At 37.0% G+C, this 26157-nt stretch overlaps 1 protein-coding gene across 2 annotated transcripts in view; it reads right to left on the bottom strand.

Annotated features, from left to right (window-relative positions):
* The window catches only part of ANKRD10 (ankyrin repeat domain 10), a 47775-nt gene extending 24743 nt beyond the window's left edge, over window positions 1–23032 (bottom strand). For both annotated transcript variants that reach the window (XM_069094101.1, XM_069094102.1), the window contains exons 1-3: window positions 22674–23032; window positions 15060–15212; window positions 11457–11548 (exon numbers count right to left, since the gene is read on the bottom strand). In XM_069094101.1, coding sequence (XP_068950202.1) covers window positions 11457–11548; window positions 15060–15212; window positions 22674–22886 — 458 coding nt within the window. In that variant the 5' untranslated portion in view covers window positions 22887–23032. The remainder of the gene's footprint in view (window positions 1–11456; window positions 11549–15059; window positions 15213–22673) is intronic.
* Between the last annotated feature and the right edge of the window lie 3125 nt (window positions 23033–26157).

Genomic DNA, 26157 nt, shown 5'->3' with positions numbered 1-26157 from the left:
GACTTGTCTTTACAGAATTTTCACAAAGAATGGCACTGGCCCTTATTTTAGATAATAAGATTAAATCACTTAAGTCCAACTAGAAGGCTTAAAATTCATTCGGATTTCTCATGGAATTAAACTTTAAGATGAGAAAATGCAAAGAAATTAATAGAACTAAACCGTTCTGCTGGTTCCTAAACTACGTATAGACTTAAAAGAATATTAATCAAAAACAAATGGGCTATATGAGCCAAGAATCAGGAAACAAGGGTTAAAATTTTCTTTAGAAGATTCAAATTTCCCCAACCAAAGAATAGACAGGATAGCACTAGTACTTCAAAAGTGATGACTGGTGATGATTTAAGTTCGCATCACTAAACATAAATGCTTCTGTTATTTTGACGAGAACTTCACAAATTGGCTCCCAACATTCAATGAAAGTGTATCGATCGATCATCATGTTGTCAGTTTCGTTCTGTCCTCTTTGGGGCTGGAAGGCAGTGTGGTTTAGTGGAAAGAGCATTGGACTTGGGAGTCATGAAGGACCTGGGCTCAAACCCCACCTCTCATGCTGGGCCTGTTTTCTCATCTGTAATTCTACAAAACGGACTAATCCCACCTATGGCGCCTCTCACTGGCTTGTGAGACTCAAGGTTAACATACAAAAAGTACTCTGTAACCTTTAAAATGTCAGCTATTACTAGTTTGTGTTTGGCAATCTACAAATATTAATACATACCTAGTTCTTCTATGCAACTTTTTGCCCTTAATCTGTACCAACTTTATCATAAAATGTCCTATTGTCCAAATGCCCGTTCTCCTAACTTAGCACTTTATTATATCAGCATGTACTTCATTGGGAATACTCTATCTTGTTCACTGATTACTTAATTTGCATGTGTTGTCTCATTTGTATGAGTAGCTTATATGCTCCTTTGGAAAAGACCATGTCTTTTGTATCCCATGGGACTGGGCACACAATTAGTTATTGAATATGAAGTTTAAAAAAATTAACTATATCAACTGTGTTTTAATAAAGGTTATATAATGACTTCTTTCTGGTTAAATTGCAGATCTAATTTACAATTTCAATTCTCAATCATGTCACAGAGACTTATAATCTTTAGTACCCCAGAAGTCGAGACAACACAAATAACACTCACTGGCAGTACGAAGGGCTCAATATTTATTTGGGGTTTTTTCTTTTAAATACCTAAGTGGTTTAAAAATCACTCTGCAATAACAGAGATTTAAAATAAACCAGGAAAAATTGTTTTGTGTTTCATTTCTTAGGATATTTCTGTAGTAGTTATTTTCAAATAAATCTTTTTATGTAGGATAAAAAAAAAAAAAGCAGTCTGAAATGATCAGCCAAAGTTGCAAAATGTTGTACTTTTGCAATCACCTAATGCAATACTCCTATTTTTATAGGTGTAGCAGCTGAGGCCAAAGAAGTGAAATGAACTGCCTAAGGTCACTAAGAGATGTAGCAGCAGAGCTAAAAGTAGGACTTTGGCACATTCCTGACTCAAACAGTCCAGTGATCTTTCTTCTATCCTCTTGTCTCTTAAAATTTTTTTTCCTTAAAAGTCACAAAAATGTACACTTTTTGCATATTCAATGTGTTTCTTATAAAATGAATCTATATCCAATTTTAATAATTCTCTCTAAAAAAGCTATTACTCTAAAACAAAAATACTGTCATCACAACTTAGAACACCCTCACACTTTATAGACAGTTAGGCAAGAAAATAAAGGGCTCCTTTGGATCTGATGTTTGATAACAGAGAGCAAATAGTAACTCAAGATTGATTCATTTTTACAAAATTTAAACTTGGGTTTAATGAGATACTCTTTCCTAATACTTCTGCTTTTAAGAATTACAGAGTAAATTTAATATCAAAAAAAGGATTTAGGTCTTTCACTTTTATCATTTTTATAACTATCCCAAGATGATCTTGATGTCTATATTCTTAAAGTCTTAAGAGGTGTCTATTGCGTTAAGTTATTGTTTCAGAATATATACATCATGGTACTCCAAAGGGAAATTAAAAGCAATTGGAGCCACAGTGCTACACAAAAGCTTAAAAAGAAATTTCCAAGATCTTTAATGACACCTGAAGTGATAATGAAATTAGATATACACTATTCTGGGACTAGGTCTATGAAGGCAAAATTTAAAGAGAGGAACAAACACCTTAGACTTAAAATGCCTTTTAAAAAATGCAATCTGCCTTGCATTTGTGTAGCATTAAAAAAAAGAACCCTAAAACTGTATATAATAGGATATCTTGAGTTTTGGATTACAATTGAACATACCAGTAGTCCTAGGGTTTTAACTGTCCTACAGTATATTTAATATAAATGAAAGGAACAGAACAATTTTTAGAGACAGCTGCTTAAGATAAATTTCTATTTGTATCAGTACATCCATTCAAATTCGTGACTGTTGTGATATACTTTTACTAAGACGGGTATGTGTGTGTATGTGTGCACACACTACGGACTATTTGAAAAATGTTTTAATCAAGGCCAACCACTTTTTCCCTACACTTAGCTTTCTTGATTTCTCTGAATTTGCTATAAAAGAATGGGAAAACATGAATTAACTATAAAGTTAATATGGAGGTTAACTGCCACTGCTCAGTTTCAAGACCAAAAAATATGTAGTGACTGCATCCTCTTTACTTAGGTAGGACAAATACTTATGTTCCCTTTGTAGTGACATGTTATTTACAAGGAAATGTCTATATTGGACACAGTATCTAACAAGAGTTAAACATGGCTTTGTTGACTCAAGGGCATTAAGCAATTTCTTTTAAAAAATCCCTTTAAAAGAAATATACTGCCAGCAACTCTTCTTTGTATTTTCCACTTATAGTGTCACAGGAATAAAGGTAGTATATAAATAGGTTTTTCTATAAAGAAAAACCAAGTTATTTTTAGCAGTTTTTTAAAAACTCAGTATTTACAAGGAAATTATTGAAAGCTTTTTTTGTTTGTTTTGGAAAACCTGAGTTTCACATCACCTTCAGTCATGTTTTCTTTGTTAATGCCATGCGACAATATAAAATAATAAACCACATCTTTTGAATATCAATGTAATATTTCTGTTAAAATACTGATCTCAACTTAACTACTGTTAGTTTAGTTTACAAATAAAGGTAGATATCATAAATTAGGGTAAGCAAAGCATGCAAATCTAAAGATTCTATATCTGAATTCCTAGATTAGCATTAAAACCAATCACCGCAACAAATACCTCAACAGTATGCCTTGTGTGGAGAAAGGAAGCGATACTGAACATTCAATGCCACAACTGTAAGGTTTTCGGAGAAGCACCTGTGGCAGTTTCAGCAGTTTCTATATGGAATGCTCCCCCTTTCTAGGATTACTTGAAAAAATCAAGTCAATTCGAATTACGTAGCTGTAAAACATTGACATGTGTAGTTTTTACAGTTTCAGAATCTTCTGTTTGATTTAAAACGGGCAAGGGTTCATAAAACAGGAAACTTATATCATAAGGGATCACATATTTGCAGGCAACATTTAGATTAAAAAATACATATACATACATAAGGTGCAGGAGCACATTATTCATTGTGTTTAAGCCATTGTCATGTGACCACCTTAACCATGAGATACTGTGACAGGACATTGCCTTCTTATAACGATATTTTTTTTAGCATGAAGCCAATTTAAGTCTGTCAATATTCCGATAAAAATTTAACAGTATGGACTAAAAACCATTAGTCAACTCACGATTCTGGTAACTTTATAATTTGGTTTGCTGTATCTCAAATACATTAGTAACTATTCCTAGACAAAAATAAGCAAATACATGGAATCATTAAAAAAAAGATCAAAACATTATATGTCTATATGTACAGAGACAAACATTAATTAGCATACTAGTCAATTTCTTCAGTAAAATAATTTGAAAAGTACATGTATATAAACATATATATTTTTAACCCTTTGGTATCCAAATAAAAATTTTGAAATAGGTATGAAGAATTTCTTACATACATATTCTGTAAGTAACAATTTATAAGAAGAAACTACACATTTACAAAGTTTCTACCTAAAAGACGCTTGGTGCCAAGTTTTCATTTCAAGTTTGAGATACTAAAGTTGATCTTGTAATACAGCCATGTGAAGCCAAATTAGATTTACTTACATTAAAACACTTGAAGGATTTGTCTTTCCATTAGTGCAGAAGTCTACCCACACTGTATGCCTTAGTACACAGTTATTAAGATTTTGCTTAATTAAAAGAATAATTAAATTATTTCTAACATTGTAGATAATTTCAGTGGTGACAGGTATAAAATAGTAATTTTATATTCTGTAATTCAGGGTTTTTAAACACAAGGAAAAATATCTAGATCTAGAGCCTACTGGTTTCATTTAGAAGCAAGACTTATAAAAATATTTATCAGTCAAAGTGAAGTACGTGTATTATTCCAGATAATTACGAGGAGAAACCTGCACCTCAAACCAAATGCCTAAATTGAACTATTAAGAATGGAATATGATCACTCTACTTTTCTCACAATTTGCACGTAAATATAGACTTTATCTTCACTCCTGGGTAAATTCCTTAATATGCATGGCTTTCCATTGAAAACTAATAAAATTTTGAAAGAGTCTGGAAATCAGAACTAGGGAAATTTTAAAAAGAAAAGTTGGAAATAATTGCAATTACAATTGGGTTCAATAATAATGTTTAAGAAACTGGCTAGGTACAAGGGTACACAAAAAAAATATATACCAGTCTCCTAACTGTCAAGGAACATTCTACTAGGGGGCATGGAGCAGGAAATATAAATATCTAAGAAATCTGAAGAGACCATGAAACTGGAGATGAAGCAGGACAGGTAAAGGAAAAGCTTCTTGTATGGTACAGTATCTAAATTGAGCCCTAACGGAAGCTAGAGATTCTACAGGTAGAGATAAAGATAGAACACAATCCAGACATAGAAACAGTATATGAAGGGTAATAATATTAACTAACTCTGGAAAGGGAGGCTATGATAAAGACTTTAAATGCCAAGCAGAATTCCTGTTTCCTCCTTAATGGCTATTAAATATTCTTGAGTAGGTCACACAGTCAGACCTGTGTTTTAGATTATTTCAACAGTTACATGAAGCTGAATCAGAGAGCAGGGAGACAGTAAGCAGGGAAAACATTTAGTGAGCTACCACAACTGTCTAATTTAGAGGTGAACTACAATAGCGACTATGGAAGCAGAAAAAGGGACAGATAAAAGAGATATTGTGGAGGCTCAATCAACAAGAACTGGCAACTGATCACATCTGAGATAGGAGGGATGGAGGAGGAGAGTCAGGAGCCAAGGAGGGTTCTGAGGTTGCAAACCTGAGTGACTAGAATGATGGTACCTTCAACACAAATGAGGATGAGCTGAGCAAGAGTGGGTTTGATGGGAGAGAAGATAAATCTGAGATGCTGTGACAGAAAGCAGATGTAAAAATGACCAGCATTTAGCTAGTTATGCATCACTGGAGTTTAGGGTAGAGATTAAGGTTTTATATGCATACACATATAAATTTATATTAAATATAATACATAATGTGTATACACTCATGTAACTTGAGGAACTACTTGCAGAGAAATTCTACTTGAACTCCTGGGTGCTAATAAGAGTTCTAAAAGAAAAGAAGAGAGGGCAGGAATCAGATGTTTCAGTCAAAGAGACTGAGAAGGAATAGTTAGATAGGTAAGCAGCGAACAGTGTCACACAGGTCAGTGGAGGAGAGAATATACAATAGAAGGAGCTGGTCAACAGTATCAAAAACTGAAGAGAGGTCAAGGAAAATTAGAACTGAAGAAATGCCATTAGATTTCAGTTAAGAGATTATTCATTTCTGTTGAATAGTAGGGCTAGAAGCTTGAATGATGAGGAAAGAAGAGGCAGCAAGCCCAGATGGCTATAGGAGTTTACCAGTTAAAAAGACATGGGTTATAGGACTATAGCTTGAGGGGATGGCAAGATCAAGTGAAACCTGTTTGATCCCACCCCCCAAGGTTTTGGAAGCCCTGGATATGCTTTTAGGCAGCATCAATGAAACTATTAATAGTAGTCATAACAACAACATCTATGTAGTGCTTTAAAATTCGAAAAGCACTTTACAATCATTATCTCATCTGGTCCTCCAAACAGCCCCTGAGGTATGTGGTTCTGGTATAGAACTATTTTACAAATGAGGCTCAGACAAGAAAAATGACTTGCCCAGGTCACAAAGCTGCTAAGCAGAATTCAAATTCGGTTCCCTTTCTACCTTTATACCATGCAGCCTGAAACACAAAGAAACAATGAAGATTGATGTACATGACCGAATACTTAAAGGTCCTGAAGATCTGGTGAAAGGGACCAATGACATAAGGAGAGGGGTTGGCCTTAGTAAAGAGAAGGACCACTTCTTTCTTAGAGACTAGAAGAAAGAAATGGAAAACAACAGATGATATATTAGATTTTTGAAGTAAGGAACAAGAAAAAATAGGAAATTCAACTAATCAGTTCAAAGATCTCTGTAAAGTATAAGGCATGATTTCATGGCCCTTTGTATGGCTCTGGATAAACAGTAATAGCTCTCCCTCTAAAATAAATCTGATGGGACACATAATTTAATTGAGTAATCATTGCAAAAAGCTTCAAGTACCTCATGGATTAGGTAAAAATTAACCCAATCATTAAAATACTAACCCTAAAGGAACACAAGCAAAAGATACATAACAAGAGATATTACTTTTATTCAAAACCATCAAGGTTAGCTTCACAGAGGAGTTAAGAATTTAAAATAATGAAGAAAAATTTAACAAGCAGATCCATTTTACAAATGACCTGCTATACCTCATATCCTCAAAACTTTTAGATAATGTAGGCTATCTAAAATTTTTTAAATTACCCAGCCCATTTAGGTAGAACCAATTCGACACAGTCATTTTAATTGTATTAATGCCAGATAGAAAAATTCTTAAATTTCAAATCTTTGCTTACTTATGTCAGTTAGTAATTTTTTTTAAATCGCCAGAAAAGGGGTGGCTGGGTAGCGCAGTGAATAGGACACTGGCCCTGGAGTCAGGAGCACCAAGTTCAAATCCAGCCTCAGACACTTAACACTTACTAGCCATGTGACCTTGGGCAAGTCACTTAACCCCAATTGCCCTGCCTTCCCCCCTCCAAAAAAAAAAAAAAAGGCAAAAAAAATTTCAAAATACCCTATCAGCAGTTAAAATCTCACAACTCCCCCCAAAAAATAAAATAAAATAAAATGGCCAGAAACATATTGGAATCTCATACATCCGAAGTTAAAAAGTATTGTCTCTTAAGGTGAAGACTAAGTTTTCATAACACATGAAACATTTTTAAAATGATAAAAGATCTTTAATGCTTAAGTTTCCTTAGCTCCAAGTAGACTTTTTCCTGGAGACAATGTCTGGAAAATCCACAAACCAAAAAAAATCAAGTAGAAGAAGAGAAATGAAGATAACATAATTTGTATTCTAGCTTTAAATGATAGCTGCTTTTATTTGCAATGATGAGATACAAATTTGGGATTATGTTTTTAAAAAATTTATAAATACAGCACTTTATAAGATCTAAATGCAGATGGCAAGATTTTTGTGCTACAAGTCTCTCAAACCATGTTAAAACAAACATTACATTCCCCGACTTTACTAATGACCCACTTCTTTTAAGTAAAATGTGAATCTACAAAATTCTAAAACAGTAATCTGACAATCCACTAAAGTTTGTTTTATTAAGATTCTACCTGTATTATGTCACCTAGAAAAAAATTAATTCTACAGTATTTGCTTTGCAAAATAGTTTATAAATGTATTGCATTAATATTTAACACTGAACCAATCATCTATAAGTTATGTCAAGAAAATAGTTTAAACTAAACTATCTCAACTACAAGTGGAGTACTTTATGGCTTAGCCAAAGTTACCAAACATGTAATTCACAAGACTCAGATGAGATAAAATATGCCTCATGGCTCATTCTGAGTGTTCGTAGTGGAGAAGGCTAGCCATGCTGCATGAGTAAGCAGAGTCCTATAAACTCAACTGTCCCCTACTTTCCTCCTGAAGAGAAAGGAAAGATGGCCAAGATTTGGTTGTACTTCATTAAAACTCCAAAAAGCACTGATTTGTTCCTCTACATCACGAGAGGTTAGCTATTTTAAAGTAGTCTTATGAAAAGGTCAGAGAACAAAGAAAAAGAAGCTTTGAGTTTGTCAATATCCCTATTACAGGATGCATTCTGTAAAACAAGTAATATTTAAATGGTATCTATAGTTAAAAAGTTTGAAGTAATCCTACATACACAATCAAACAAATATAAAAGCTAAGCACTGGGAGAGCTAGGTGGCACTGGCCCTGGAGTCAGGATGACCTGAGTTCAAATCCAGCCTCAGACACTTAACACAAAGCTAGTCAGTGACCTTGGGCAAGTCACTTAACCCCAATTGCCCTGCCCTCCCCCCTCCAAAAAAAAAAAAGCTAAATACGAAAAAAACACAAACCTAAATGACAGTAAAAAATTTCTTGCAGAGGTCTATAACTTAAAGTATATAAAGTCATTATAAAATTATCTGATTCTGAATTTCTAAATTTATATGGAAAAAATATTACATAATATTCAGGGAGGTGGGGAGGAGGGAGTAGTTTTGCTATTTCTTTGGTATAGGCAACTCTCAGTGAGGAAACTCCTTATGCCAAATTGCATAGAAAAATTTAATATAACAGATCTATGATAATAAGCCCGTTATATTTTTTAAGCCTGAAAAAGGTTTATCTCAAAGGGAAAAGAAAACATGGCACCAAAAGTTACAATTAACAAGCAAATAAAAAAAATAAAGTCCAATTAGCATACTCACGTGTGGTGCTAGAAAATTTAATACGATGCACGGCAGCTGATATGCGTTATCTTATAGTTGCAACCTATATTAACAGGTAAGTTATATAGCAACATTCTATCCACAAGTACTTGGTAGTTTCCTACTCACCCTTATGGGAATCTACCTGATGATGATCAGTAAAGCACATAATTTTAAGGTCTTGGATATTTACAAGAAAGCAAAATTGGAATAAAATAAACACAAAAGAAACTTACTTGTTCCATGTAAAAACAAGACCTAAAACACTTCCCTAAATATTAATGAAGGAAAAAGAGTAAATATAATTTAGCCTAGTATGTACAGAAATATAAAAAAGCTAAATAAAAGCTTCCAAGTTAATCCATTCTATTCTAATGCTTTTAAAACTTAATTGAATTGCCCATTTTAATCTGCATATATTTAAGTAGCATTATATATAAATATGTAATAGTAGACCTATAACACGTATTATGGGAGTTTCATTATGCTACATTTGGGAGATAAAACCACAAAAAAGAAAAAATCTGTGGAATGAAAATCAATAATTTCCTAATTAACTTACTGATAAAAAATAGTTTTAAGAATCATTTGGGAATTTCAAGGTTTTATTCCAATGAATTAAAAATCCAAAAATATCATCATGCCATAAAACTTTTATAGAAAAAATAATTTGGGGATAGCTTTTCATTTGGATTAAATATTTTTCATAAAAAAAAAAGTTTAATCAAGGAAATCACTATAATGAAGCTTTCACAGTGAGAAAGGGGAAAAAAAACAGATTAGCAATTGAAGCCATGTCCAGACTATGTTGATAATGAATGGAAAGAAAGACACCTGAGGATCCTGGAATCAAGGACAAAACTGCAAATAATCTATAGATAAAAATAAATATTTGTCGAAAGTAAGAAAATAATGTTGTTACTGGTTCAAATGATTAAATTATCTATTATAATACGAGATGCCAAAAGCTACAGAATAAAAATATTCAAAGGAAAACTAAAGGCATCCAACAGTTTTATAAAAAATAATTTCAATAAGTGACTATATCAAATAATTACAGAAATGCTTATCTCTATAAATTATTTTATACTCATAATAGATTCCACATCTGTTAACATCACTGCTAAAATTACACTGAGGAAGCATATGAATAATGTGCATTTAAACTTAGATATGCCCGATGAAAGGTAACTTTTTAGCCAGAACTATGGCTTTAAATAATCCCTTTTAAATGGGACATTTTTAAAAAACGAATTTCATGGAAATGTATTGCCTTAGGAAAAAATTACATAGATATTATATTAATAGCCAAGCTTCCTTTCAATGTAGCATTCTATGCAGCAGATAACTGCAGGTCAAATTTTAGTATGACAATTTAATAAAGTTTCTGTGATTTCCAAACTCATTTCAATAGCCTGCTTCTATAAAACAGTAAAAGAAAATTCCATACATATATACAGTCCTTGGTATTCAAACAAAAACCATATTAGACCATGTGGTTTTGCTTTCCTGACAACATCCACAGCAAAATTGACTTTAAGGTAGATCTTTGTAACTGAGGCAGAGCCAACAGTAAAATGGAAACCAAAGGGTTAAACGAAGTTAGATATTTGCAACTTATTTCACTCAAAGGTCAAATTTTCAAAAACCATTTTAAACTAATTCAGTAAATTACAATAAAGAAAAGCCAATACAGTTATTTTGGTTATTATAAGCTATGTAGCTCACATTTGACTAAAGTTGACAGCTGTATCCATTTTGTTAATGCTGTAAATTGCAGAAGTACAAAATTTTAATTAAAAAAATTTAACCTTCTAAAAAGTTAATACAATGCAAATACAACACCTAAAATACATGACTAATGAAAAGCTACCTAATAGTACTTGTGTACAAATAATATGCTCTCAGTGTATTTAAGATACACTAAAGCACCAAAATTTCTCTACCAAGACCTATAAGGTCTTGTGTTGAAATTTAAAATCATAATACTATTACTATGTCAACAGCCCAGTAAGTTTTATGAGTGATGTAAATATTCATATCCAAACAGCTCCTCTAAGGAGCTGAAAAAAAAATTGACTCTCACAATAGCCTTTTTTTCAAAGCATAGAGTAGAAATCATCCTCATTTCATAAGATGAGGACACAAATAGAAGTTATGTGACTTAGAATCCAGAAATTTGGGGATGGAAGGGCCTTAGATCCAGCCTCTTCATCTTATAGATGAAGAAGCTGAGATAGAAATATAAAGTAACTTATAAAAGGCCGTGTGTCATGAAGACCTAAGGACTTTATAATCCAATGCATTTTCCACTGCACTACACTGCCTCTCACCATAGGATTGTATGTGAAGTTAAAACAAAGTCAAACTTCTTGTCTGCTAGTGCTTAACAGTAGAAAATTCTGCTGCTTCTGTGTCAGAGGTTAATTGGTAAAATAAATAAATAATAATTAATCTAACTGTTAAAGAAACACTTTTAAAATAGTTAAGTGTCTATTCTAATGTTCTTTTAATAAACTCTACTCTGAATTATATTGTTTCAGTTAAAAAACAAAAAACACACTTACTCGATTTGAGCTCCATTAGCCACAAGAGCACTTATAGAATCCATACTACCAGAGCGTGCAGCTTTGTGAATAGGAGTTTCACCCTCACAATCCTGCAAATAAAGACAACACTTTAAGTAACTGTATTTCTTATACTCATCTGATAAAACAGTGGACTCTTGCAATGAGAATGCTGTTAGTCAAATTTTAAAGAAAATTCCAGATATGCATTTTATCAGCTGTCAATAATCCTTGAAAAAAAGATCTGGGTCACCAGTAGTGTGGAGGAAAACAATAACTAAAAATTTCCATCATTTCTTTAAAACAGGTCTCAGATAAGAAAAAAAAAAACATAGTAAAACAAAATTTCTGAACAAGCTTTTTGTGATAAACATGAATTAAATAGGGGACAGGAACTACACCTGTGATTTCACTGGATAGGAAATTCCAGGTAAGGAATCAAGGCAAGTCAGAACCTTCTCAGAAACTTACAGTCATGGAGCAAATCAGTTAAGTGACCTGCCCGTGGTCATAAGGCCATGATATGTCAGAGGCAGAACTTAAATCTCTATTTCTGGCTCTGAGGTTAACTCTCTCATCACTATGCCATGCTGCCTCTCTGTGAGCTAATTATCTCCTGAAATACTTATTTCATGGCAACTAAAGAATCATGTTACTGCTAATATACTCTCTCTAATCAGAGCTCAAAGGATACCATTTTAAAAATATGGAAATCTACTCTAATTGCCAATGCCCTCTCAACTCCCTTGGTTAATAAACCTGAAACCAAAATATGTAACAAAGAAAAATATGTCTATCCATATCAGAAACCAAGAAAAAGGAACCAATCTTACTCCAAAACTATTCAAGATTTTACCATGAACTTAAAATGGCTAACTAAAACCCTCTCTAAACCTTATTTGATCTATCTTTTACTTCTCAATGTTTGTTCCCTATATAGATGTCAATAATGGAAAAATGAATCCTTAATGAAGACTGGGACTATATTAGCAGTGAAAGACTGCCAAATACATCCTTTTCAAAGAGACAACCCACAGAAGAAAAACTGAGTCAACAAAGAAATTAAAAACAAAACAAAAAATTGATAAGCATTTATCAAAATGTATTATTTTTTGTTTTTTGGTATGGCATTTTGAAGCTCTTCATGATCTAGCCCCTATTTTTCCTCTCTTCTTATATACTACTGCCTTCTTCACTCCGGTAAGCCCTCCCTGCATGGAATTCTCTCACCTAACAAATCCCTAGACTTTCTTCAAAATTCAGTTTAAATGCAACCTTGTGAAAGAGATCCTTCTTGATCCTACTAGCTGCAGCTGTACTTTGCCTTCTAAAACTTCCCATCTGCTTCTATACATCTTGTACATACCCATTATGTACATTTTCTCCATCTAATAGAAGGTGAGCTTCTTGGGGACGGGCTGTTTTTTTATTTCTTTATATCCCCAGTGCCTGGCACACAGTAAGCACTTAGTAAATGCTCGATGATTACCTGGCTAGGGATTATGCTAGATGCTGGTGCCACAAAAGGGAGGCAATCCACACCTTTTTGTTTTGGAGGGCAATTGGGTTTAAGTGACTTGCCCAAGGTCACATGGCTACTTTTTGTGTTAAGTGTCTGAGGCCAGGGGTGGCCAGGTAGCATAGCAAGTAAGAGCACCGTCTCCAGTGTTGGGATGACCTGGGGATCAAATCCAGGCTCAGATACTCAGCACCACACCCAGAAACACCTGGCCATGTAACCTGGAGCAAGTTACTTAACCCCTCGATTGCTTTAAAAAAAAAAAAAAAAGTGTCTGAGGCCAAACTTGAACCCAGGTCCTCCTGACTCCAGGGCCGGAGCTCTATTCACTGTGCCACCTAGCTGCCCCTAGTCCACACCTTTAATGAAGATGCACAGATAAGAAAATACAAGCTATATACAAAATAAATACAGTAATGGAGGGGGGTACTGGGCATTTTTCACTAATTTGGGTTTTTCTGGGATGGGATGTTAATTTTTTTTAATCATCATGCATCTCAATAAGAAAAGTAATAAGTAATCTGCTTTTTGATGAAATCAGCCTAAGACCATCTGAAAAGAGATTGATGTTTCGAAGCTTCAAATCTTGAACTCCACTATCTGTGAAGAATCAAAATTTCAAGTGTCTCAAAGGATAACATAATGAAGATACACATATTGGGCCAAGTAAGCAATGCTATGTTAGCTAATTTCCAACAATGACCTACCCACAAAAGGTAGTTGCACCAGTACTCACAAAATGTAAAATAGACCTAAACAAGTTCTCTAGTTTATTGATAAATCCTATGGGGAGTTTATGGATAACTACGGAAAAGAATCACAAAGGAAGAATGTATGAATGGGTTTTGACCTGTAATGGAATATCCATGTTGATGAGATAATGCATTCACTTAAGCATTGAAGGATTAAGTATTGGTTGCTTTTGGAGAAGAAAGGAGGAATGAGAGAAGCAAGAGAGGACATATATGTGTATGGGGGAAAAAAAGAGGAACTGGAGAGAATAAGATGCAGAGATACTACTGGAAAAGGGAAATAGATTCTAAAGTGAATCTTAAGTACAGGTTTATATCCTACAATTCCTTTGATCAAAGGTCTGCCATATCTAACCATATGACATATGTTTACTTAAACATTTTATTTACATAAATTCAAATGATATACAACTCATATGGGAAAAAAATTACGTACAGTGCTTTTCACAGTCCAAGTTTGCTCAGAGCTGTTTGGGGAGGGTATATTTGTATGCTTTTCCTAAATAGAGGTAGGAAGGAAAGGGAGAATAAAGAAGAAATAATAATGAAGTACAAAGGGAAAAGGCAGAAAAAAGAAAAGCACATTAGGTGAGGAATGGTATCAACAATATTTTGGGTGCCAGTCAGTTGCACTAAGTGACAGACTGCTTACTCCTTCCACTTGGCAGGAATTAGAGTTAACATTGGAGTCAGACCAAGGATTAAATTTCTCTAGATATAGGATAGTTTTTCTTCCTACTCACAAATAAGTTCAAGATAGAAACTTTTAAATCACTAGCTTGAATACAACTCCACTTATTTTTTTCTTTTTGCAAACATTGCTCCTCTTCGAATTTTCTTTTTAATTAGCTTTAAAGAATATTAAACATTGAAGGACAAACAGCAGGAATTGGACACAGATATAAAAGTTTTTATTTTCTATCTTGATGAAAGAAAAGTCCTTTAAGAGTAAGGACACAGATCTCCAAGATATATATCTTTATGATAGATGTATCTATCTTCATGATATATGTGTGTGTATGTATCACACTGCAGTCATTTTATCTTTTCCAATTTTTAAATGAGCCACAGAATATTCCTAATTTTCTTCTACACTCTTTCGTAAATCTGGTTATGTTAGCTTATAGTACTTGTTTTCTTAGATGCTTCATTTCCTAACCTGAATTTGTATTTACAAATAAGATTCATGAATGGCACACATCCAAAATAATTCCATTAAAATAAATCACAATTAGTACTTTGAATAAAACTCAAACTCTGGTTAGAATATCAATTCTAAACACCAGGATGCAAATTGGTCACAACTGGAAAAAAAAAAACTAAGTCCAATACCTGTTTGTTAATGTTGGCCCCAGCTTGGATCAACCAGATCAGGCACTCAGGATGTCCTCCAAAAGCAGCAATATGGGCAGGTGTTTGGGCAAATCGTGTTGTACAGACATTTGGAGCAGCACCAGCTCTCACCAGCTGTATTAAGCACTCCAACTTTAAGGAAAGCAGTGGGAATAAGGGAGAAAAATAACTTATGTTAATTGTACTATTAAATATATCTGTAAACATTTGCCCCAAATTCCAAATTAGTGATGAGTCCCATTGAAAAAACAAAACACCCAAATCAGACTCTTCTACTTGGAAGAAATCTCAAAGGTCATTGGTCTAACCTATTCTGGAGCAATAACTCCTTTTTACAACATCCTTCACAAATGGTCATCTCCCCTCAGTCTAGCACCCTGTTCATATCCTACTTCATTCTAACTGGTACACTCTTAAATTAGAAATTTTCTATATACACTCCCAAGGCTTCAACTATCATCTCTGCACTGAAACCTCTCTAATCTGTTTATCTCTAAGCGTGCTCTTTCTCAAGCTCCAACAGCCTACAGAAAATCATCTTGTTCTACTGCCACAACATAGCTCAAAATTCAGATCTTATTTCCTTTCCTTTCTGACTGGCCACTATTTCAAATGGTACCACCCTTCTCATAAATCTCCCACATACAGCTGCAGAGTCTTGTTCATTTTGTTCTCATTCTCCTCAATATCACTTGGACATATGTGCCTTTCAGGCTTTTCCTCTCTGGAACCACCGAATCCCAGATCCAGCCTTCCTTACCATCTGGACTACATACTACAATTCACCCCTCAAACAACTTACCAGACTAAGCTTCCTTAGGCACAGATCTGCTCAAGTCCCTCTCGTATGACTCCCTACCTACTATTTATCAAAAAAAATTTCAAATCCCTTCACCAACATTAATAATGCTCTCAACTATCTAGCACCACTCAAAATGTCAGAATTTTTATATCACTGCGGATCGCATGTTCTACGTTTCAGGCCAACTGGGTTTTATCATCCTTACATCTCTGCCACTATGCCTTAGTCCAAAGCATTTCCTATTTCTACCTCATGTGGTGAGACCCATCATCTTAAAGCCCATTTCAATTGTTTGGATAGCAAAAGCTTTCCTGTTTTCACCTAACCTCACTTGGTGACAACTTACATCATAAAATGTTTTACAATTCACTAAAGCACTTTGTTGAGAGTGGTAGAGACCACTCTCATTTTAGAGAAGACCAAAGTTCAGAGAGATTAAGCAATTTGATACAGGTTATTAGCATTCAATCACGCAACTTATTACCATATATTACTATACACACACATATTAGTCATGTTGTGAAAGACAAAGTCCCAATGGGGGAAAAAAAATGAACTAAAAAATATGCTTTGATCTGCACTCAGACTCCATCAGCTCCATTTCTTGTGGTAGATATTTTTTATTATGAATCCTTTGGAGAGAGGTCCTGGAACACTGTATTACATGTGAGACTACTTAAGTCACTCACAGTTGGATCAATGCATAGTATTGCTGTCAACCGTGTACAATATTTTCTTGGTTCTCCTCACTTCACTCTGCAACAGTTTAACTAAATTTTTAAAAGAAAAACTTTGCATGGGGGTGGTGGTTAGAAGTCACTCCCTCTTAAATGGCATACACAAGCACGAATTCTGACATGACACTTGTTCACTTTTTAAAAAATAAACTTGGACTTTTGAATGTAAAATACCACTACTAGTATTTGTGAATAGCTTTATATCTCAAAGATAATTAACTGTCCTTTATCATGGGCTCAGCACCAGTCACTAGCTTACTAGGAATACTGAACAGTTTATCTCCTCTTTCTGTGGAGGAGTTATTGTCTTCGTTCATTCTTTACAGGAAGAGAATCCTCTTTTTTTATGTAGGGTATCTCTTAAAATCTTACTGTAGATGCAAGCTATTAAATACCTGGTTACATAGCACCTCAGGTAAAATTTATATGCAGGGGATGGCTAAAATAAAGGGAGAGTTGGACTGAAGTCTCTAGCTACAGGAGTAACTCTTCTTGCCCAAATTATCTACTCTGTGATTCAGATGTTCCTATACTACTTTCCCCTTTTCCTCCTCCCCTCAAGGCTATTTCTTTGTAGGTAAGTAATACTCCTACTAGGTCTGTATCCCAAACAGATCATAAAAATGGGAAAACGACTCACGTATACAAAATCATTTATAGCAGCTCTTTTCATGGTGGTCAAGAATTGGAAATTGAGGGGATGCCCATCAATTGGGGAACGGCTGAACAAGCTATGGTATATGAATGGAATGGAATACTATTGTTCCATAAGAAATAAGGAGCAGGCAGATTTCAGAAACACCTGGTAAGACTTGCATGAACTGATTATGAGTGAAGTGAGCAGAATGAGGCTATTATACACATTAACAGCAACACTGTGCTATGACCAACCTTGACAGTCTTCTCAGCAATGCAACAATCTAAGTCAATTCCAAAAGACTCATGATGGAAAACATCCACACCCAGAGTATGGAGTCTGAATTCAGATTGAAGCACACTATTTTCTCTTTTTTTGTTTTTTTCTTTCTTATCTTCTTGTTCTTCTGTTCTGATTCTTCTTTCGCAACATGACTAATGTGCAAATATATTTAATATGACTGTACACATATAGCCTGTATCAAATTGCATGGGGAGGGGAGAAAATTTAGAAGTCAAAATCTTATAAAAGTGAAAGTTGAAAACTAAAAATAAATTAATTTTAAAAAGACTATGAGTCTTCCTGACCCCAGACCTGGCACTTCATCCACTGTACCACCTAGCTGCCCCCTTTACAACATCAAATACATAGTATTTGAAAAACATTTTCAAAAAAATCTAGAGGGCTGATTTTAAAGGCTAATTATAAAAAGATCTTTTCAAATACTTATAAACACAGGTGAAGTTAAAAAAAAGAAACAACTTGGAAGTTTTAGCACCTGAAAATATTGACTAAGTCACTGAAGTGTAAAGAATTTCATATAATGAAAGTACCAGTGATCACCAATCAGAAAAAAATCAATACATGATGATGTATAGCAGCTTACATTTGTTTTAAAATGTATTTTTAATAATTAAATTACTATATGGATATTTTACACATTTCAGCTTTTATATCTTGAGAGAAGTGCTTTCCTATATGTGGTTCAAAATTTTGCATAATCCATAAGTAATAAAATGTGTTCATGCTTTAAATACCTTGGATAGTAGTAAATTATGGGTAAGAATGTTTCTTATATGACTTGTATTACCATTACCTTAGAGTAATCATGAAGACAGTTTTTATTATTACTTTTACCTATAGTGACAAAGTTATTTTAAAACAGTACAACAAAAAAGTAAAAATAAACTTAGAAAAGACTTGAGAATGGTAAATATTCAAGATATGGTGCAATCATAAAAAAAACAAAAAAATCACACTCTGAAATCAACTTATTCGGTCTTTTAGTATAGTTACCCTAGGGCAATGATCTGGACATATACACTAATTTTTGGTTCACCAGTCTTACCCCCTCCCCCACCTCACCCCCCACTGTGTGACAAACATGTAGTCTTCAAGGATCAGCAATTTTGTCAACATGGGGATTCTTTCCGCTGAGACAGGTAGAGGTTGTTTATAACATTATTAGACTGTCTTTAAAGATAATACTAGAAGTTAAGATGCAAATGATTAGTCACAGTGGATACTTTTTTTAGGTGACTAATGATTTCAATGGCATTTCGAACTCCCAGAGGTGCTTTCTCTATGGATGAAAAGACACACCTGCTCAACAATTTTTAATCTTCAGAGTTGCCTGAGGCATCAAAAGGTTATTTAACTTGACAAGGTTGAGTGTTTCTCACTGAGGCACTAGCTCTCTCTGTTCAATACTCCTACTTTGCCTCTTATAAACACATTCTTTAAAAACACCAATATAGTTTTCACAAGTGGCCCTAAAAGAACTTTAAATATTCTTAAAAACTGTTCAAGTGTACCCTACCAGGAATTGCTATAGCACATCTCCAGTGATCTATGCCCACAGGGGTTTGACAAGGCAGTATAGCAAGCATTCTTCTTAAGAGACTAACTTGGCTTCTTTCCCAATTGCAATCTCAACACCCTTTGATATCTTCAAATCATCTTCACCTCATAAAAAATGGTAAGTCAATTAGCTGCTAAGATAGTGCTATAATAAAAAGAACTAAAGACATTACAAAAACAATAACTGAAGGCATTACAAAAAAAAAGATAATGGAATACTAGTCCTTCTTGAAAGAAACTAGGCTACACTGTTTCATACTATACTTATTTAAAACAAATATCTTCTGTTTTGCCTTTACCATTTCCTAGTTCAACACAAACCTCATCACCTGCGAAGAAAACATTTGTTACAACCTCACATCACTTTTCACAATAGATGTTTCAGAATGCTGTAACTTGAATTTTTTTGCAAACAAAATCACTAAAACATAATTCACATTTAGCTTAGTAGTCACAAGTCTGAGTACAGTTTTGAGTCTAAATTCTTTGCTTTTGTACTAATACATAAAAATTTATTACACTACTCTATGCAAGATTCTGAACGGAAAATTTATGTAGAATCAGAATAATCTTTAAGAACTCTTAGAAATCATCTATGATCTTAGAAATAATCTAAAATCATCTATGCTGCCACTCCCATACTCACACTTTTACATTCAGAGCTTAGCTTTAAAGTGAAGCTTAGAGAATACTTTATCTTGCTCATAAACCCCTTCTACATTTAATATGCAGCAAAAACCTGAGCTAGTCCTCAAGTCAGAAATACCTGGGTTCAAGTGCTGCCACTGTCTCTCTCTAGCTATGTAACCATTAGTAAGCAGGAGCAGGAGGTTCAAAGTTAATGATCACCATTAGTGAAGCAAAATTTCTCTTCCTCCAGGAGTTCCTTCACATAAATCAATTTCACTGATCCAGATCAACCCCCAGAAATATATACATATTGGATATTTCACTAAATTGGATGTTAGCCTTAACAGTATAGAATCTCAAAAAGTTTCAGAACTCTAAGGGACCTGTCCACTCCACACTCCCCATCCCCACTCCCATTTTACAGATATACTGCAGTCCAGCATGAAGTGACTTGCCCAAGTTTACAATTTAAAACAGTCCTTTATACTCTTGAGAGTACTAGGAATCCAGAACCCTACATATAATCACAGTCTCCAATCAAAATAGTCATAATAAAACTCATCTAATAATGATTTATATCATATTAGATTAGATTCATGAGGGGAATTTAATTAGCTCCACAGCTAACCAAAGGAAGGATACAATAAAAAAAAAATTACAAAAACACAATCTGTTTCAACAATCTATTTCAGATACAAAGACTAAGTAAGGGCTTGAGGCCACCCTTGCATTTAGGTCACATAGTACCACAGCATTCTTAGCATTGGCAAGTACGAAACCATCTAGTTTAATCCCCTCTTTTTAAAAAGGTTAACTATATACAAGGTCATACTGATATGAAGAAGCACAGTCAGGATACTCATAGCAATGATCCCGAATCAGGCACACACAAGTGAGTTATGTTCAGTATTGTGTTTACTAAAAGACAGATTAAGTGTTTGAGTTTTTCTTCAAAAATTGTTTTAAGAAGGTGTCACTTTTAAGAGAGGTAAGCTTTAGTTGGTTGGAAAATTTTAATTATGTGGAAATACCTTAGTCCTTGGGAATGCAAAATAAATTAAAACAAACTCAGGATCTCTGACTCATAATTCAATGTTCTTGCTAGTCTACTAGATTTATGAAAAAACCACACACATGCCAGCAAATCTTAATGACTGATCGTTAAGAACTTCAAGTATAGTGGAAAAAATACCGGATTTGGATCTTGGCTCTGTTACTTATTACCTGTGACCAAGGGCAAGTCACTTAATTAACCTCTTTGGGTTTAGGAGATCTCTAAGGTCCCTTCCAACTAAAAATGTTATGATCCTAAACCTGGTCCCTGCAATAACTGAGTATATCACAAAAGAATAATATTCACTATGCTTTAACTTGAGAAAATCAAGTCTGCTATGATTAACGATAAATGACATATTAGAATGTATAAGCGGCATTAGTTTATTACTTCAAAACCTGTCTTATACTAACACCATTACCATAGTATCAAGAGAGCTTCAAGTTTTCCTTAAATTAAAATCTTCGAAACAGGGCTTTATCCAAGTTCTTTATCAAAGTTTTCACAGAAGTAATGAACTCTTAAGGTTCCCTTTCCATCTCTAAATCTGAGAATAGCTTTGCATTCATTCATTACACAACTGAACTATTATGGCTTATATCAGTAACTGGAAAAATCTCATCACAAAGGTAGGTACCATTAATAATGTGAGATTATTATCCAAAGTACTTAACTACTTATTACGATTTAGCCACAGTAACTACAAACAACCCTTTTAGGTAGAGTAATTAAGAACAAGGCTATAAGCTTAATTTAGTAAATGACTTTCCAATATGTACATATAAAACTTGTTCAGTCCCTGGGTTCTAGGATTTGAATCCTCGGAGCCCGTTCTTGTCCATTACAACACACAACTTAGTTGCCATGACAGAAAAACAGTCAATACGCTGCGGTGGTAAAGCCTTCTCCAGAGGAGAGCAGGGGTCAGCCTGCAGTTCTTATAGACGAAAAGTATATTACTGCAAGAAGTTCGCCCCCAATGCCTATTTTCATCAGCCCCAGGCGCTCCAAAAAGTAGCTTCTTGGGCTATTTCCTAAAATGCAAATCACACAGCTTTTGGAAAATATTTACTGGGCAATAAATAACCCACACCACTTGAAGGCGTGGCGTCACAGCCGCTCCCGCAATACCCACTGCGGGCGCCTCCATTAACGGGGCTATTAGCGGAGACCTTCCCGGATGCCCGCACCTAGCCCACCCTATAAAGTTAGCCCAGCCTGGTCAGGCGAGAGGCGCGCGCACAGGCCCTGACTGCCGGGGCCGCGCGCACGTCCGCGCGCGCGCTTCCTTCGCCGCCCCCCCCCCCCCCCCGCCCGCCTACACCACGCGCGCCTTCCTCCCAGCCACCCCCCACCCGACCCCACGGATCAGCCCCCTCCCCGCAACAGGGTCAAGGGGAGGGTAAAAGGCTGGCCTCCAAGGGAGCCCGCCCCCAAGTTTGAAACTGGCTCTCCCCTCCCCCTCCCCCGCAGCGGCCACCCGCTCCCATCCGTTCCTGGCTCTCATTCGAGACAAGGCGCGACGTCGCCCACCTCCTCGGCCCGTCTACCGCCACTGTTCCCTCCCCGCAGGGGCTTCCCGGGCTAGGCGGGGGAAAGCGGCCGAGGAAGGCGGTACGCGCGTGCGCCGGGCGGCTCCATCAGCCCGCGCTCCGTAGCTCCGACTCGGGCCCCATCACTCCTCATGGAAGGGCAATTAAAAAAAAAAGCTGAGAACTGTAAAAAATGGCGCCTTAAAGCAACATTCCTCCCCCCCACGCCCGCCCGCACCTCACCGATCGCTGGAGCCCGGTAAAGGGGGTGCGGCGGCCAAGCCGGCCCTCGATCTGTCCGGCAGCCGGCCTCTGCCGCCCCCCGCCCCGCTCTCGCTTACCTTACCGAAGTGTGCGGCCCAGTGCACGGGCGTCCAGCCATAGAAGGAGTCCTCGGCGGCCAGGTGGGCGCGAGGCGTGTGCTGGAGCAGAGCGCAGAGCGCCGCCAGGTCCCCGTCCCGGCAGGCGCGATGCACCGGGAAGCGGAGCGTCAGCACCTCCTCGCTGGAGAAGCCCGCCTCGACGGCGGAGCCAGCTCCTGAAGCCGCAGACATGGTCTTCCGCTCACGGGGAAGGAAAGCAGCGGCGGCAGCGGAGACGCAGTTCAGCGGGAGCCGCCGCCGGGCATCGAACGGCGGCCGCGCAGGCGACGGAGGCCTCTGGCCCCGGAGCGGTGCTGCGGGAACGGAGGGAACAGCAGCAGGAGGCGGAGCAGGCGCTGTCGGTGTCGGCGCCGCCGCTGCCCGAGCACAAAGGAGGCGAGGCGAGCCGAGCGAGCGCCGCAGCCCCTGCCGCTGCGTCCCGGAGCCGAGCGGAGGAAAGACACCTCAGAGCGGGAGGAGGCCGGGAGCGGGGCCGGGGCGGGGCCAAGCGCAGCCTCGCCACCGCCCCGCCGGGGCTGAGGGCGGGCAAGCGCGCCGCCGCAGGCGGGGCACGAGCGCCAGCGGCTTCCCGGGGAGCGCGGCACGCATGCGCTCAGCCCCTACCCGCCACGGCTGGGCCGGGGTCCTGGGCGCCGAGGAGGAGCGCCGAGTTATAGAGGGACCGGGAGGGGCGGGGGAGGCTGCGGAAGAAGCCCCGCCCCGGAGCCGGAGCCGCAGCTGTGGCCCTACAGCTGGGAGGAGGAGGGAGGAAGCGGACCCGGCGTGGGCTAGGGTTCCGGCCTTGCCCCTGGCGGTACTGGGGGCGGAGGTGCAGGAAAGCAGTTTAGCTCTGGGGCAGGGGAAGCCCCCTGGGGAATTTCCAGGGCTCGTCCGTTCCTGGGATAGGTGTTTTGGTTGGCCTTTAAAAAATGGTTTTCGGAAAGCACCGGGTTTTCCTGAAACCTTCTTGTCCCCTCCCAAATTCGTTTGCAGACTACCTGGGTGGCGCTAGGATTTCCATCGAGGCTTTGTTTAAACTGCGTTTTATTTCATTCATTTCGTGTTTATGGAGCGCCAGCGGGGCGCTAGACAGCTCATTAAAATAACAACAACAGAATAAAAATACCGAGGAAGCCCAAGTTTCCCCTACCACACAGTAATAAATCATCCAGCTTTCCCCTAACCCTTAATTACGAGAGTGCCACAAAAACCCAGGGCGGATTACGAGGTGCTGCTATGCCATGATTGCAGGCGGCCCGGCGGTCACGGAACCGGGTTCGAATGTGGTTTCTGCCAGTTACCACCTGAGAGGCTTTGTCCTAGTCAGAGCCTCGCTGCGCCTCAAGTTCCTTTATCTGTTCATTGAAGGGACTGAACTAGATGACCTGAAAGGCTCCTTCCAGCCCTAAATCTATGACCTTCGGAACTATTTTAATATTCAGTTTAAAGTAAAGGGAAATCTTTAGACCAAGTGCTGAAGCAGGCACTGGATGTAATACATAATGGAAGGGGGGAGGGGTAAGAGAATCTACATTTTTCTTTTTATTGCTAAAGAAATGTACTAACAACTGTTTGCAAAGTGACCACATCAAGTCGACTAGCAGTGTAATGTGTATAGTTTTTCAACTCAAACAAGATTTCCTTTAATTGTTCAAGTAGTACATTTCTGCATAGATGAAACAGAGCTTAAGAAAAATGGGTTTTACCAGTGGAGACCATATTAGAAATCATTTAGCTAAATTCCATCAATTTTACAGATGAGGAAATTGCAGCTCAGTGAGATTAAGTGATTCTCCCAGGGTCAAAAGGGGCTCTTTCCACTAACATATCAAACTGTATCACAAAGTGATACAAAGCATCCAAACAGTCCGGTACTGGTTAAGATAAAGAATGGTGGATCCGTGGAATATATTAAATACGCCATACACCATAGTAAACTATCATAGTAACCTTCAGTGACGCCTTGTATAATTGAGGATCCATAGAATGGGATATAATTGATCCCTACATCATGATAAACTGCTGGGAAAACTGGAAAGTATTTTGACAGAAACTAAGGATAGACCAACAACTCAGTCCTATACTAACATAACACCAAAATAGATACATGATTTAGACATAAAAGTCGTGATGCTATAAGCAAATTAGGGGAGGATGGAATAGTTTACCTGTCAAATCTATGGGTAATGGAAGATTTATGACTGAAAAAGAAATGGAGAACACTGAGATGTAAAATGGATAATTTTGATTATATGAAATTAAAAAGGTTTTGAATAAACAAAATCAATGCAGCCAAGATTAAAAGGAAAGCAGAAAACTGGGAGGAAAATTTACATCAAGTTTCTTTGATAAAAAGCTCCTTTCTCAAATATATAGAGAACTAAGTCAATTTTATAAAAATGCAAATCATTGTATATATAAAAATACCCAATTGGTAAATGATCAAAAGATATGAACAGGCAGTTTTCAGAAGAAGAAATCAAAACTATTTATAGACATGAAAAAATTCTCTAAATCACTATGGATTAGAAAAATGCAAGTTAAAACATTTCTGAGGTATCACCTCTCACCTATCAGATTGACAGAAAAAGACATGACAGAAAAACAAAATGACAGATGTTGGAGGGGATGTGAGAAAACTGGAATACTAATGCATTGTTGGTACATTAATTGGTCCAGCCATTCTGGAGAACAACTTGGGCTATAAAACTGTGCATAACCTTTGAGCCAGCAATACCACTACTAGGTCTGCATCCCAAAAAGAATGTAAAAAAAGAGGGGGGGGGAAGAGACCCTTTTTATACAAAAATATTTAGATTTGCTTTTTTTGTGGTGGCAAAGAATTGGAAATTGAGGGAATGACCATCAATTGGGGAATGAATGGCGGAACAAATTCTGGTACATGATTGTGATAGAATACTATTGTGCTATAAGAAATGAACAGGATGCTTTCAGAAAACCCTGGAAAGACTTACAGGAATTGATGCAAAGTAAAGTGAGCGGAACCAGGAGAATATTGTACACAGTAACAGCAATGATCAACTGTGAATGACTTAGCTATTCTCAGTAATATAATGATCCAGTACAATTCCAAAGGACTTATGATGAAAAATGCTGTCCACCTCCAGAGGAAGAACTGATGGAGTCTGAATGCAGATTGAATCATACTTTTTTTTTTTTAAGAACCCATGGATTTATTTGCTTTTGGCAGATAAATAGCTCCAGCAGATGTCTGAATGATTGAAGTTTCTCATCACCACTGTATCATCAGATCATTATATCTGTTTTCCAAACTCCTTGTCTATTTCCTCTTTTTTTTCAAATGCTATATTAACTTCTGATTTACATTATAAGTTTCTGCCCGATTTTGAGTTACAAATTTTCTCCCCGTTTTTCCCCTACCCACCACCCCAAAATAGCAGTCCCACAGGATATCGCCTCCTCCAATCTGTTCTCTCCCATG

Source organism: Petaurus breviceps, unplaced genomic scaffold, assembly GCF_028583685.1.
Source record: "Petaurus breviceps papuanus isolate PSGF00001 unplaced genomic scaffold, PetGlider_PUasm1.0 214, whole genome shotgun sequence".
NCBI classification, from domain to species: Eukaryota; Metazoa; Chordata; class Mammalia; order Diprotodontia; family Petauridae; genus Petaurus; species Petaurus breviceps.
The sequence above is the reverse complement of the archived record's forward strand: the minus strand, read 5'-3'. Positions and strand labels throughout refer to the sequence as shown.